At 36.0% G+C, this 16404-nt stretch overlaps 1 protein-coding gene across 1 annotated transcript in view; it reads left to right on the top strand.

Moving 5' to 3' along the window:
- Positions 1-14040, top strand: part of wapl (WAPL cohesin release factor) — a 53731-nt gene extending 39691 nt beyond the window's left edge. The window contains exons 16-19 of the mRNA XM_002937557.5: positions 3066-3273; positions 4868-4956; positions 5136-5231; positions 5658-14040. Coding sequence (XP_002937603.2) covers positions 3066-3273; positions 4868-4956; positions 5136-5231; positions 5658-5723 — 459 coding nt within the window. The 3' untranslated portion in view covers positions 5724-14040. The remainder of the gene's footprint in view (positions 1-3065; positions 3274-4867; positions 4957-5135; positions 5232-5657) is intronic.
- The last annotated feature ends 2364 nt before the right edge of the window (positions 14041-16404 follow it).

Genomic DNA, 16404 nt, shown 5'->3' with positions numbered 1-16404 from the left:
CACCTGTGTGTAATCTAATGTCAGTACAAATACAGCTGCTCTGTGACGGCCTCAGAGGTTTTCTAAGAGAATATTGGGAGCAACAACACCATGAAGTCCAAAGAACACACCAGACAGGTCAGGGATAAAGTTATTGAGAAATTTAAAGCAGGCTTAGGCTACAAAAAGATTTCCAAAGCCTTGAACATCCCACGGAGCACTGTTCAAGCGATCATTCAGAAATGGAAGTATGGCACAACTGTAAACCTACCAAGACAAGGCCGTCCACCTAAACCCACAGGCCAAACAAGGAGAGCGCTGATCAGAAATGCAGCCAAGAGGCCCGCTGCACATCACTCTGAACACACCATCCCCACTGTCAAATATGGTGGTGGCAGCATCATGCTCTGGGGGTGCTTCTCTTCAGCAGGGACAGGGAAGCTGGTCAGAGTTGATGGGAAGATGGATGGAGCCAAATACAGGGCAATCTTGGAAGGAAACCTCTTGGAGTCTGCAAAAGACTTGAGACTGGGGCGGAGGTTCACCTTCCAGCAGGACAGCAACCCTAAACATAAAGCCAGGGCAACAATGGAATGGTTTAAAACAAAACATATCCATGTGTTAGTATGGCCCAGTCAAAGTCCAGATCTAAATCCAATCGAGAATCTGTGGCAAGATCTAAAAACTGCTGTTCACAAACTCTGTCCATCTAATCTGACTGAGCTGGAGCTGTTTTGCAAAGAAGAATGGGCAAGGATTTCAGTCTCTAGATGTGCAAAGCTGGTAGAGACATACCCTAAAAGCCTGGCAGCTGTAATTGCAGCAAAAGGTGGTTCTACAAAGTGTTGACTCAGGGGGCTGAATAATTACGCACAACCCACTTTGCAGTTATTTATTTGTAAAAAAATTTTGGAATCTTGTATGATTTTCGTTCCACTTCTCACGTGTACACCACTTTGTATTGGTCTTTCACGTGGAATTCCAATAAAATTGATTCATGTTTGTGGCTGTAATGTGACAAAATGTGGAAAAGTTCAAGGGGGCCGAATACTTTTGCAAGCCACTGTATATAAAAAAAAAAATATCCAAATCTTTGTGGATCCCCCGGAGCACCACCAAATCAATCATCTTCAAATGGAAAGAACATGGTATCACAACAAACCTGCCAAGAGAGGGCCGCCCACCAAAACTCACAGAGGGCATTAATCAGAGAAGCAGCACAGAGACCAAAGGGTAACCCTGAAGGAGTTGCAGAGTTCCAAAGCAGAGACTGGAGTATCTGTCCATAGGACCACAATAAGCAATACACTCAATTGAGCTAGGCTTTATGGAAGAGTGGCCAGAAAAAAGCCATTACTTAACATTAAAAATAAGAAGGCACGTCTTGAGTTTGCCAAAAGGCATGTGGGCCGCTCCCCAAATTGCAAGATGTGCCAAGCTCCATACAGACTTACTTCATTTATTTAGAGTAACCTTGCTGCTTGAAAAGTATTTGTTGGTATGCTGAAGAATTCATTAATATGCTGAAGTAGGCATAGATGCTGGTACACAGCTGGCTAGAGAATGCATTTGTACTTATAACCTAGTGTGCCTTTTAGTTCCCAAGCTAACCTCATTTGTGTTTATCAGCAATTTTATCTTCTGCGCCTGGAACCTTAACCTTTGTATTTGCTGTCTAACCACTTTCTTAAAGGGGAACACCACTCAAACACAATTTAAACTTGAACTTAGAAAATATAACATTACAAACAACTTAGAAATATAAATCAGTTAAAAAATATGCAGTTTTTTCGTATTTTTTAATGTAATAATATGGTTTGGAACAGTTAAGCCCTAGTCCCTTGTTCTCCTGCTGATCTGGCTGACTATGTTGACCCTCAAAAAAATTAAAATGTAGTATTCATACTGAAGGAACAAATTACAGTGATTAGGGGTTTCTGTGTTGTGTGGGGGTCTCTAGCAAATTCTAGTTTGGAAGCTGAAGTTTCCCTTTAAGAGTTATTTTCAAAATAGTCGTATGATGAATGATTATTTCCATTTGCCTTTGTCTCTCAGGAATTCTTTTGCCAATTCCATAAAGGAAAGATATCCCTTTGATTTATGTTGCGTTAAAGGAACAGTTACATCTAGAAAAAGAAATTGTTTTCATGGAATGGCAATATAATGTACTGTTGCCCAGCATTGGAATAACTGGTGCCTTTGCTTCAGAAACACTACTGTTGTTTATATAAACCAGCTACCCTGTAGCCGTTCAAGCACAGGATAAACAAATAAGATGTGCAGATTCCCATTGTATTCTATAGACTTTATCTGTTATCTGCGTGTAACCTGTGCCTTTTCTCCTTTTTCAAGCTGCAATGCCCCCATTGCTACACAGCAGCTTTATTTATATAAACTAAAGTAAAGTTTCTGAAGCAAAGGCAGCGGTTTTACCAGTGCAAGGCAACAGTAGATTTTATTTTAATTACTTTAGAATACTTTCATTTTTTTGGTGTTACTCTTCCTTTAACCTATATTGTTTGCTTGGGTAGAAGAACTCATAAACCTTTTAACTGACTTTTTTTTTTATTAAAGTATTGACAGTTGCACTCTTAAATAATCACTTACAGATCAGGACATTCTTTTTTTTTTGAGGTATGCTAATCTTAACCGAAAAATGCAGTAAAGCAATGTCAAATGCTCTTCAGTTTGAAATATAAACTGCAATTTATTTGTTTTTAGCCAGGCAGTTATTAGAAAATGTGGGACCACGTTATTTTATAATTACATGTTAATCAGGCGCATGTAATTAAAATTGCATTAGTAAGTCTTTTTGGGGGGTCACCATGTAGTTTTTAAGCTTATGTTATAAAACCTTGGCTATTTAAATCAGGTTATAATTGTATTTATTCATAGTGAAGGAACAAATTATAGTGATGGGTATATTAAGGGTTTTTGTGTTCTGTGTGGTGGTCACAACCCAGAAACCCCTGTAGTTTCTAAGCTTTAAAAATATAAGCTTGGATGGTGACCCCCAGAAAAATCGTTCTAATGCGATTTTTACAGGTAAGCTTGTTTTTTCACTGTGCTGCTATCTGCCGTTTTAGCTTTTCTTGGAGCGTGAGCGGGCAGCCCAATTAGCAGAAAGTCAGACAGATGAGTTGATCAAAGAAGTTCCAACAGCACAACATGACAAGAGTGGAGAATGGCAGGAAACTGGAGGGGAGATCCAGTGGGTTTCTGCAGAGAAGAGCCCAAATTCAGAAGAACCAGAAAAGAAAGAAGAGGAGGATGAGGAACTTGATCTTAATAAAGGTAGTGTATTTTTTTTTCTTCTTAAAGGGATGTAATAAATAGGACTTGTGTCAAAATACATTCTCCCATTTTAATTTTGAAATTTATATTTTCCTATTTTTTTGCTGTTATAAAGCACTTATTTAAATTTTTTTTACATTAAAGAAAGTTTCACTTATCTTACCCTCTCAAAATATTCAGTGCTCCTCCCTATATCTACCTTTGAACAAACAAACCTTTTCCTTATCTAAGAAGCAGCCTTTGAGTAGCTGATTATAAGTGGCTTTTTAGTGGACAGGTAACATTTTATTAGCTTCTTTAAAGGAACAGTAACGCCAAAAAATGAAAGTAATTAGAATATAATGTACTGCTGCCCTGCACTGGTACAACTGGGGTGTTATCCCCAGAAACTTATATAAATAAAGTTGCTCTGTAGCAATGGGGGCAGCCATTCAAAGGAGAAAAGGCACAGGCACATAGCAGATAACAGATAAAACACTATTGTATTCTCGAAAGGTTAACTTATCTGCTATGTAACCTGTGCCTTTTCTCCATTTTTCCAGCTTGAATGGCTGCCCCCATGGCCACAAACCAGCTTATTTATATAAACTATATTAGCGTTACTGTAGCAAAAACACAACTTTTAGCAGTGCAGGGCAACAGTACATTATATTTTAATTGATTTAAAAAAACTTTCATTTTTGGTGTTACTGTTCCTTTAAAGTTTATTAGGATCAGGAAGTGAAACTGGATTCATATTCTTGTTTAGTGCCAGTAATAACAAATAGATATTTCTTAATTATATAATAGGTGACAAGTATATGAAGCACAAGCCCTGTTCATTGAGCTGATGAAGGGGTGTATACATTTTTTCAATATTTGTTACATTACCAAAGGAAACAGGAGTGACAAAGATGAACTTACCTTACAAAACATGCAGCTTACTGTGATGGACTTCACCTCATGAAAACACAAAACTCTTGATAAGAAACGTGCCAGTTCCTTATTGAGATTATTCCCATTCTTTTCAAGCTGCAAGACGTTTTGACCTCTATAATCGTTCTACTGTATGCCACTTTTAACTGGTTAGCATTACATGGTTACATTTTAATGGCAATCACTGGTGCCCATGAAATTAATGGAGGGTGTTTTTTTTTTTAATTTATGTTGCCGGGAGGTGACAACTCCAAGTGTCAACCCCTGCTGTACTGCCATAAAATAATTTGGAACTCCTGAAACAAACAGAGGTGGGAATTCACAAATCAATAGTTGCTATTAGTAATTGATAGCCCCTAGCAACCACTCAGGATTTTGCTTTTATAAGCCTTGCTGCAGTTGAATGGCCACCTAATAACTTTTTGCTTTGTGATTTCCTCCCCACAATGTTTACAAGCGGAGGGCTAATATGCACTAAACTTTAATGCATTGAAATATAGTTGTTTGGAATTGCTAACATAGTTAGAAGAAATAATGTTTATTATAGAAGTTTTTCAGACACAAAACATGCATTTGTAAATGTATATAGTTGAATTCTTAATAATAAATTCTATATTCTATAATAATAATATCTGGTGGTTATTAGTAATTTTGCATTTTTTGCCCTCTTTATTTGCAGCTCTTCAGCATGCAGGGAAGCACATGGAAGATTGTATTGTCGCTTCTTATACGGCTTTACTTCTGGGATGTCTTTGTCAGGAGAGCCCGGTTAGTGCTCATAGGTTACAAAGGCTTTTTGCCAGGGCTGGCATTATTTGCACAATAGCCAACCACATCGGTCAGTTTTATGTTCAAATAAACAGAAGCCTGTAAAATGTTCAGCTTCTTTGCCATGGGTAACCAATTCTATGCCAGTCTTAATACTATGTCTTAAATCTGTCTTTCAGATCAATGTGACTACTGTACGGGATAATTTACCTGATGGAGACTTTTCAATAATGACAGAAATGCTAAAGAAGTTTCTTAGTTTTATGAATCTTACAGTAAGTAGAAGGCATGGGCAAATCTCGGTGAAGAATACTGTATGTGGGTCTCTCTGTTTATGAATATTGTTTGTGGCCTTTGGAGTGTTCTTTGAACTCCATGCACATTTGGCAGACTTAAACTCTTAGATTTCCAGGGAAAGGTTCCTTTATTCAGTATATTGTTACATATACTTTGTAATGTTATATTTATTGTATCATTATTATAGCTATTTTAATAATCCTAACCATAAATTTATATCTGCTACATAAACCAGTCAGTTGTTTTTATGTAAAATGATGTGCATGATAACACTGTTGTACCTTATACCCAAATATTTGTTTAGCTGTAGGGGGAAATGCAAGTAGCTTTCTTGGGCAAATAATACCAATAACATTGTATATGTCTGTTAACCGTTATCTTTTTTTTTTTTTTGTCTCTATTAGTGTGCTGTTGGAACAACGGGGCAGAAGTCTATCTCTAGAGTTATTGAGTATTTGGAGCACTGCTAAGTGTCGTAACTTCCAACTGCAAGCCCATGTTTATGCTGGATTTATCCCTCTAAAAAGGAAGAAGTCATGAAACAAGTCCCTAAAGATGCACTGATATTATTAATCTGTGCTACTTTATCTTAAAGACTGACATGACTCCACACCTATTTCTCATACTGACCTGCTGACTGCTGTAACTCTCAGAATGAAGAACAGAGGTGCTGCAGAGAGTTCATTAGAAATCAGGCAGTTTGTGCATTGCAGTATTTGGTTTGTTTTGAGTACAGTAACAGGGTTCATTATTTCTTTGGGAAGGGTTGAGTCAGGGCCAGTTAAGAAAAATAGAAAAATGCCGATTAAAAAAAAAAAATGCTGCTGATAGTGCAACTGCTGATTACTGTTGAAATACTGCATTCTATTACCAGCCAGGTACAAAAGCCACTCAGCTGGTATGAGTCCAAATAGTTGTGTCGCATAGTACTGGACAGCTACCTGCTTTTGTTTTTGGTCTTAATTTCTGTCTTTGGAGTAGCTTTCATTAAGGAATTCTTCCAAAATCCTGTAAAAACAAACACAATGTTTAGGTTTGTTTGCTTTAAGATATTAGGCTGTTTTTTACTAGTAGCTTCCAATCATAACTAAACTTGCTGTTTTCCTCTTTTATGTCTATTCTGTACATGCATTATTTTTCTATAATTTAAGATTTTTTTTGTGTTGATGGCTCTAACTGATGTAATTATGTTGTTAATCTTTCTGCACCGTGCTGAATAACCTTAAATGGCCAGAAATACCATCTTCCAAGTATAAAATCATTAGGACATGTCTGTTTACAACAAAAGCTCAATTGTAAATTACCTACCCAGTTAGTTAATAAGGATCTATTTTTATATTTTTCAGTAGTCCATCTCAGGTGTCATCTTGGACTTCCTTAAATAAGTAGGGAGATGCCAATACTATAATCAGACTTTTTAAGTCAGTTTTCCTCTTGTGTGGGATTGGCACTATTTGCAGTACTTCTCTTTCAAGCAGCAAAAATATTGTGTGTTTGTCCCTGGCAGAACTGGAAAATTGTTGCAGTACAAAGCAGATCTGATAAAGTAGGGGATGGCTGGTTAGTGCTTAAAAAATTGCAGTTTTTAAATTACAGTGAGGTCCAGATTTGGGACTGTCTACGTGATGAACTTCAATGTTAAACATTTAGAGTTGGTTTTTCCTCCACCTCACTGTCTAGGGTCTATTTTAAGAGAAACCAGTATTTTAATAGACATTTGGGACTAATACCCAAATTTGAAAGAATATTTTAGCAAAAGCTTAAGGTTATTTTTTTCTCTTTATATTTCTTCCTTTGTGCACCAGAAACATGACAGTTAGCGTGTGGCTATTTAAAGTTAAAGCAAAGTAATTTAAAAGCCATATAAAGGCAGGAGAAACAGTTTGATTCTCTGCTTAAATTAAGAGGTTTTAGTGGGTAAATAAAGTCCAAGTACCCCTTTCATATAGGCTTTATCGTGTAAAAATAGTTCAGATGTTCTTAGCAATATTTATATGAAAATTGTTAATAAAGGATATACACTTTTAAGAATCATTTTTAGACCAACTAACCTTGTTTTTGCACTCGGACCCATAATTGTAATCGTTACAATTTTGGCGCATAGGAGACGTTTATGAGGGTTGTGTACATTCTTCACTGGGTGAATATGAGAAAGTACAATTAATTTTTTCCAAAGAGTGGCTATATCTGTATGTCACAAACTTATTTTGTACATAACTTTGTTGAACATTAAATTTAGCATTTTGTTTATCCTTGATCAGGATTTTTAATTGGATTCAATTATAAGGCTGGTAGGTAGTTAATACATTTTCCGTTACCAGTGACTGAACCATCAGGTTGACCATTTAAAGTTAAAACAATTGAGACCAATGGTACCTCTTTAAAACCTTATGCTGGTGTTGCGATAATTTAAACATTTAGTTTTAAAGACACAATTTAAGGCACAGCTGTTTTACTTATTTTATGTAGTCCTACGGATTTTTCAAGTAGAATTGATATGCCTGTAGTATTTCTAACATTTTGTCATTAGTCAATACCGAAGGCAGTACATCCCAGTGTACAATATTCTTCTGTAATCACAGGCCATTAAAGCTGAAGGTATTGCACCTATCTTAAACAAGGAAAAACTAAATAAAAATGCTTTCCTTTTTGTAGTTAACAATTTCCTTATTATTTTAAGGGTGTGGGTTGCATTGTATTTTGCCTCTTGGATTATAAATATGCTGTTACTGGCTATATAGTTGGATCATCCCACATGCAACAAGAGAACTCTTTAATGCTTAAGGGTATTCTTTATGCTAAAATTGTAGGTTTTCTTGTTGGGAACGTAATTGTTTTTCAGTCCTGACTTGTTAACAAACACAGTCTATTTATTGGCTCACTAAGATGCAAAACCCTTAAAATAAACTTTGCCTTTAAGAAAACTTTTAGTATGGCTTAGACCTATCTTAAGCTTCTTTTTAATTAATCTTCATTTTTGCATATTATTAGCCTTATTCAAGTCTGCAACTGAAAATGGCGTTGGGGGTCATTGATCTTAATTATCAAAGTATAGGCCAATAGTAAGGCTTCAGTATTATCTTTATTCATATTTTATTATTTATTTTGGCCTACTACTATTCATATTCCATTATGACTTCCTCCCTGCTGCTTGTTTACTGGGGTAAATGAATGCTTACAATCATATAACACTTAAAGGCGATTGCATGTACTGCTTGTAAACCGAAAAAGAAGCATATTTGCAATATACTTCAACTAGAAATTTTGTACCGTTACATTAAAATAACAGATTCTGTGCAGCTGAATTTACTGTTCGTATCCTCTCCCTCCTGAAGCTGTTCACGGCCGCCGGCCTGAAACGAACAGTGCTGTTCTGCATTCCGAAGGGCAGGGAAGCACAGCAGGGTTGTTTCATTAGTTTATTTATCGTTGAGGCTAATCTCAGTGAGAAACAACCCTGCTGTGCTTCCCTGCCCGCAGAGCAACGCTGTTCGTTTCTGGCCGGCCGTGAACAACTTCAGAAGTAAGAGAAGATGAATAGGGAATTCAGCTGCACAGAATTGGTTATTTTAAAGCAACTGAACAGAATTTCTAATTGAAGTACTTTGCAAATATGCTTCTTTTTAGGTATACAAGCAGTATATGCAATATTGTTTTTTTTGCCATCCCCATTAAAGTTACAAGCCCAACAACTTTGCAATAAATACATACTTTAAAAAAAAAAAAAAAAAAAAAAAGACCTAATGAGAATTTTCTTAAAATACCACTGTCTACATAAAACTAAAAGTTAATTTAAAGGTGAATTACTCTTTCAATGCAACCTAAAACTATTGCCTAGGTACCTAAACAATTGATTTTTATTATACTGCATCTTGTTAGATACTGTTTAAGCCTAGACTAAAAGGAAGCATGTCATGTGCCATCTACATGTTGCAAAAAGTATAAATGCTTGCCAGCATTAAGATTCTTGTTATCAGTGCAATAGTTTGTATCCCAACACACTTTTTTTATTGCTTTCTTAAAGGTGGTTGTCAATATCCCTTTTTAATTATAGCCAGGTGCACTTTCCACGATGTCAGCTATGTTGCATGGGTTCTCTGTGTACATGCCCTCCAGCCCTTTTGACTAAATCAAGCTGGGTAACTTTGCCGCAATACAGTGTAACGTAGCTAATTACTTACCGGCTCCAACAATTAGACAGGGACATTCTAGGCAATACTTTTGGCCATTCAGAAGAATCTAAAATTGTAAGGCTTAATGTGGACTAATAGTGACAGTTTTGTCATTTGTTTTTCTCTTTCAAGTATAAATATCCATTATCCTGTTTCTTTAATATTTTCTTTTTGTACTTGTAATTTAATACTAAACCCAAATATTTAAAGTGCATGATCAAATCTACCCAGCTAATAGCAGTTCAACCTTAGAGAATTTTTATTTATCTAATATTTAGCATTTCCCAAAATCATTCTGTGATTGTTAGTGTACAATTATCCTCTTGACAGGGGCCACTTTCAAAAGTTATTGGTGGCATGGAGAAAACCAAAGGGACTGAAAATATGCATTCTACACCTACTTAAATTCAAGTAATGGGTGACAAGTTCCCACATTTTTGGATTTGGTGAAGTGCAAAATCCACCACAAAGATTTTGACAAAAAAACATATCTTGGTTCTAATGTAGTAATTTTAGCATGTTTTTCTATATGATCCAAAGTTAATTTTTAATCAGAAATATGAATTTCCTTTATTCAGTGCTTTAGTATTCAAGGGTTTGACCAAAATGCTTAACAAAAATATTCAGAAATGAGCCAAGCACCAAAAATAAATTTATATGAAATAAATTGCTTTCATCCTGGGGTTCTCAGTTATGACTTTATGTACTCTTTTTAATTGGTTAGTACTAAAGTATACTCAAACTGAATCCTGGTTTCAGAGCAGCCCTCTTAGAATTAAAAAAGACAAAAAACCCTTGCCATACACCCTGCTACACTGTTATTGTGTGCATATATTTTGCTAAATCTACAGGCAAGGGTTAATTTTGGCAGGAAACATTCCTTCTCTGCAAATCTGCATTTATACCTATGATTGGGGAGTCATATTGCATGGCTTATTGGCCCTAAATCCTCCACAGACAGTACCTTGTCCATCCTTAGCATTTCATACTTCTACAAAACTTTCCTTGAAACAGACTGATGCAGTGTGGCAGCTCTAACACATATGTATAAATACAAGGATGCAGATAGCTGGTATTCAGTGCACGCTATTAGTTTTGCCCTTGTGCTTCACTGAGGGAAGGTAATTGGTAATAAAACTTGTGTGTAGATATATATTAGCAAGTTTTTATTTTTAATAAACAAACCAGGGCAGTACAGTAGTGCCCTTTTAAGAAAACTTTGAGTTGCCAATTCATACACTCTTTGCTAAAGTGGTGGCCAACTTGCTCTTGCATGTCCTCTACAATTCCCTTTCCTATTGTTAACTGGTGGCGAAATGCTCTTATAACTGCTGGGCTGAGTGGAAAATCCAGGTGGTCAAGGGCCCTAGGCAAACTGTACAGGCAGTTTCCATCTGTTCTGCAGGGAACCCTGTGTGATCCAATAGTTTGTTCAAGGGCAAAGGTAAAAAAAAAAAGATAAAATCAACTTTATTTGGCCTGCCAACTTTATTATGGCCAATCCTATAAAATAAAAGTATATCATTTTTTTTATTTATTTGGTTTGCCCCAATAGTGATTCATAAGTGCAACTGGGGTATCAAAACCATATTTTCCTGAAATATTAGGTGACATAATAAAGTACATATGTAAAACATGTAGTGAACAAAGAAGGTTCTGATACTAAAGCAGTTCTCAGTTTTCTGAATTGCTTTGATAATTAAAAGAATAGTGAGGCTGTTGAGGACCAATATGTATAAATACTCCTATTTAGATTTGAAATGCTAGTTGTCAATGTAAGGTGTTCCTCTGCAACTGCAGCTTTATTTCACTATAGGATTCCAAAATTTTACTCAAAATATTTGTTTCATAGACAATGGTAAATTCTGTACGTAAGATATCAATTTTTTTTTTATTATTCTTCTGCAACCTAGGCAAACAGGAAGAGAATTCAACCCCCCGCACTTTTTAGGACAGTGGGTGGAGATATGATTAAAATTTCTGTAATTGGCACCCTGAGTAGCTGGAAACTTACTGCACTGGTGTTAAGCAGTTCTTCATATGCATTACACCAGTTTCAACGCTTGGTTCTTAGTGATGCCTTCTGGCATGTAATTTTCCCATTTTGGCTGTAAAATTATAGTAGCGTTTGTTATTCTAAGATTAGTTTTTCTGGGAGAAAAAAAACAAGCTTCCCTTAATTCTAAATTTCAGTTTAAAATATCTTGATACTAATTGTGATGTAACTAAACAAAATCTGACCACATAGAGGTTAACCAGGTCTCACTGTTTGGTCACTTTGACCATATTTGTACATCGCCAATCTGGATTTGAGGTGAAAAGGCCAAAAATATGCATTTCTTAAGGGAATTTTTATCGTAGGGTGAAAAGGCAAAACAGTTTGTCAAGATGCATGGCTGTATTCAACCCTTTTGTTAAATTTGTGGTGAACTGTCTACCCCTTTATAAACATGCGTCCAACTGGCTAGACTCTTGCTTAATGAAGCTGTTCTTTTACGTGGTATTATGGTCCATTTACCCCACAGACTAACAGTAATATCATGCTGACCATATGTGTGGCAAAATTGATCAGTAAATGGTAAATTAGTTACAGCGAAATCAACCTCCATTAGATTTTAATCTATATATTTAATATTAACAGGGGTCTATTCATGAAAATATTTAGTGGCTAATTTCTATAGATATTTAAAGATCCATATCTATTTTCTTATCAGATACTTATGGCCCCAGGGGTGTTTTTACTTACCTCTTTTGATGGCCGCAAAACTTCCTTACCCACCTGTCACCACTTCCTATAGACGTATATGGGAAACACTGCCTGTGGCAAACCTTACAGACCCCCTCCGCTCAGAATTGCTGACGCGTCTTTCCATATGGTAGTTGTTGGGTCTAATATAGACAGCATTTCCTGCACATCTATAGGGAGACAAGTGGATAAAGGTGTTTTGAGCCCAACCATTTAAAGTCTGAGCACAGTGACGGTCAATGTGGCCCATGTGTCATCACTATAATATACCCCAGTGTCAGTGATTTGAGTTCTAGCAAACACCAATATGATACATGTTCTTTTGCTGTGAACATCAGTAAAAGCACCTTCACATCTTTTATCCTACTGACTTGTATCTTTCCCTGTTATTTTGCCATCTTTTTTCTATGATTTTGTTGATATTTGTATTTTTGGGTAACTCTTTAAAGGGGATGTTCACCTTTATATTATCTCTTGCTATTTTTTAAACTTTTAAGCATATTCTCAGTTGGTCTATTTTGTATGGTTTTTGAACTGTTGGCATTCCTATACTATCTGTTTTCAGCCTGTAATTGAAAACCTGGTATATTCAGGGTTACTGACCCCCAGCAACCAAAAAAAAAAAAAGCCAAATCAACTTTGAGGGTACATGTTATATTGTCATTCTTTATATTTAATTGTTCCTTTTCTTACTCGAATTGTTACCCAGTTAAAACTACTTCTGGATTACTGTGCTCTTTAAAGCACTGGGAAACAATGGGGCTATCAATATACTAGTCTATTTAAGGGTAATGGCACATATGGTGTTTTCCCTGCCAGTGTAAAAATGCTAACTTGGGAAACCCTAATCTGCCCCATTGTGCATAAGCATTGACAGGCATAGCATCCACCTGGCAGTGCAAACATGAGGTGGATTAGAAAGTGAAAATGCGAAACTGCTGATGCCATACCTGTCAGTGCTTCTGCAAAATGGCGAGAAACGTGTTTTTCTCTGCTTGCATTTATTACACAGGTGGAGTAAAGGCTTTATGTGCCATTGCCCTAAACACTCACAATCAGGTGGCAATTGATATTAATGCTGTTATTGACTGCAAATAATGAGAATAACAAATTTCAAAAATACGAACAATTACAATTTGTCTTAGAATTCTTCTATTCATGAAGTAAAAGTTGAACAACCCCTTTATTGGAGAACTAAAGTAGAACCACTGGGAGGGTGCCAACTTGTTATGCAACCGCCAGTGATACTTGCCATATACTTCCTACCCCCAAGTGCACATGCATGGTATTTGCCAGAGTCGCAGCAACAGGTTTTACACTGTTAGGAATTAATAGCGTATGGTAAATTGAATGTTTTCAAATTTGACTAAAGTACTGCAAATTGGGACCTTTTGTAGTTTGTGTGCTTGTTGGTACCTAGTAACCTTAACTGTCTTTTTTTTGGTTGCTGCCGCCTGCATTCTGCTTTTCAGTTCAGGATCTGTAGGTTGCTTCTTTAGCACCTCTGATGCAGTCTTTACAGAATGATTCTTTCAGTCATTTTATCTGTAGCACATTCATCTGTTGAAATCCTTTATCAACAACTTTGCTTTAAGGGTACTTGAAGCCTACTTGCAAGTTAACTAAGAAAACAAAAACTTTTTTCCATTGTAAATATTTCTGTAAATACAAGCAATTGGAAATTAGAATGGTATAGTACTTTTCTGAATCCAATCCTATTTTTATTTTATACAGTATTTCTCAGCTGTGATCTTTGGAGCAAAAGCCAACGGCAGGAAAAAAAAAATCAAGTTTGTACCAGTTTCATGAAATATGTCTGGGTTTTTTTTGTAAATAATTTTAACTCAAATAAAATTGCTACTTTCAGTAGTCTATTTGTCTTTATTTTCATGTTCATGTGGCCTTGTTTATACTACTATTGTACTAATATATACTACTGCTCAAATTCAGAATGGAATAATTTCTCCCCAGCAAATCCAGTTTGTAACTAACATTTTACTATTCTGGTTATGCATGGCCGTAAGTGAGAGACTTGGAGTACTTTATTCATGTTCTTCTGTGTATGTCTATTTTATAAATTTGCAGGATGCAATCTAAATCCTGCATAAATGCTTAGTTTATGCCCTGGCTACCCATTACAGTTATAGATGTAAATGTCATAAAATATGCTAGCAGTAGCTAGAGGCTTATATTGAGTAATCCTATACCTTTTTAAAGCAATCTGAGAAACTGCTAATGCACTGAACCTTTACGGACATTTCATAACAATGTAATTTTAATTAATTGATATTACGATATAGGGCCTCTGCTATTACTTCCCACAAGCCTGCCTGCAGTAGCTTACAGAAAGTTGTGTCAGACTCAGGTGCTACTTTCTTAAATGGCTTGAATGTCTAACTAAATGGCCATGGGGTAAATATCTTCCGAGATATAATGGGCTGCCTAATAGATTTTTAACAACTGGATTCAATATATTCAGTCTCTAATTAGTATACCCATAACTGGACTGTGCCATAAGTGGAATTAAAATAACAATAAAATAATAATAATGTGTTTTAGAACAGGCTTTTTTATGGTGGATATATATCCAACCACAACCTTTCACTATCCCTGCAGTTTCTATTGAGGATCAGGTTGCCTGTTTTCCATAGCCTTGATAATGTTATAACTTAATAAGAACCAAAAAAGAGTGTGTCTTAGTCATAAGTATTAGTCATATTTATAATTTTAAAGGCATGATTTTTAGGTTCCTGTCTTAAAAAGGAGGATTTCTCTAATATATCTAGATCAGGTATGGGGTCCATTATCCAGAAAGCCTGTCTCCCATAGACTCTATTTTAATTAAATAATTCAGATTATTAAAACATATTTCCTTTTTCTATGTAATAATAAAGCAGGACCATGTATTTGACCCCAATTAAGATATAATTAATCCTTATTGGATGCAAAGATGTCCTGTTGGGTTTAATTAGTGTTTTATTGTTTTTATGCTAGACATAAGGAATGGAGACCCAAATCATGGAAAGACCCCTTATCCAGAATACCCTTGGTCCCAAGCATTCTGGATAATGCATACTATACCTGTATAAGTAAATCTACAGCAACTTAATGCAAAGAAAAAAGTGTTTATTGAAAAAAATCCAACGTTTCGAGCACAGTCTGTGCTTTTTTCCTCAGGGACAGACAAAAAAAAATCTATTCCTGTTAAATACCCCTGTTCTTCATACTTGTGACTGCTGCATGCTCAATTCTTTAGATGGCTGTCGGCTGTGATACATGGAATCTATGTCCCCTCCAATATCTTGAAGGGCAGAAGCAGCGTGCAGGGTTGGCATGTGATCCGCCACAGAAATCCTTACAAAACAAAAGTATATAGTATAGTAGTAGTAGTAGTAGTAGTACAGAACTCAGTCCTTAATCTCAAACATTTTAGGGATTAAGATGCCAAAAGAAAATTAAAAAAAATGAACTTTTTACAATGCAAGTAAAAGCCTTTTAAAAATAGAAAGCATTCATATGCCCCGTGCTGCACTCACAGCACTGCCTTAAACCAAAAATAAATAAAATGCCCTGACCTTTAATTATGACATTATACTTAAAGTTTCTGTGGCCAATTATACATCCAGAGCCACTGGTTTAATAGCACAGATATCACCTTAAAATTCAGAGTTATATATGCAGACAGCCTGTTTCAACCTTGTTACGTCTTATTAGTGCAAGGGGGAGAAGGTGGGTACAAGGTGCCACAATTAAACCAACTCCACCTGTTCTCTGTAACACAACAGTGGAAACAAAAGCAAAACTATTCAAAGTAAATATAAACACTAGCCTTGAAGTATCTTACATATTCCATTCATAGTTTTTAAATAATTTGCCTTTTTCTTTAGACTCTTCTAGCTTTCTAATGGGGGTCACTGACACCAGCAGCCAGAAGACTATTGCTCTGTAAGGCTACAGTTATATTATAACTTTTTAGAAGTCATCTTTCTATTCAGGCCCTCTCCTATTCATTTCCCAGTCTTTCATTTAAACCACTCCCTGGTTGCTAGGGTAATTTTACATCACTGCTAGTGCTTCTGTAATTGAAATAAATGCAGAGTAATCTATCTCCTCAGATCCATTATTTCACACTCTCTTGGCCTTGTTTCACCCAATCCTCAGACTATTTTGCCCTAGGCAGCACCTTTCCTTGTCCCTCACAGGCATATAAGACTGAAAAAGTTTTTGGGGGTA

This window comes from Xenopus tropicalis, chromosome 7, assembly GCF_000004195.4.
Source record: "Xenopus tropicalis strain Nigerian chromosome 7, UCB_Xtro_10.0, whole genome shotgun sequence".
Lineage (NCBI taxonomy): Eukaryota > Metazoa > Chordata > Amphibia > Anura > Pipidae > Xenopus > Xenopus tropicalis.
This window is presented reverse-complemented; position numbering and strand designations above follow the sequence as displayed.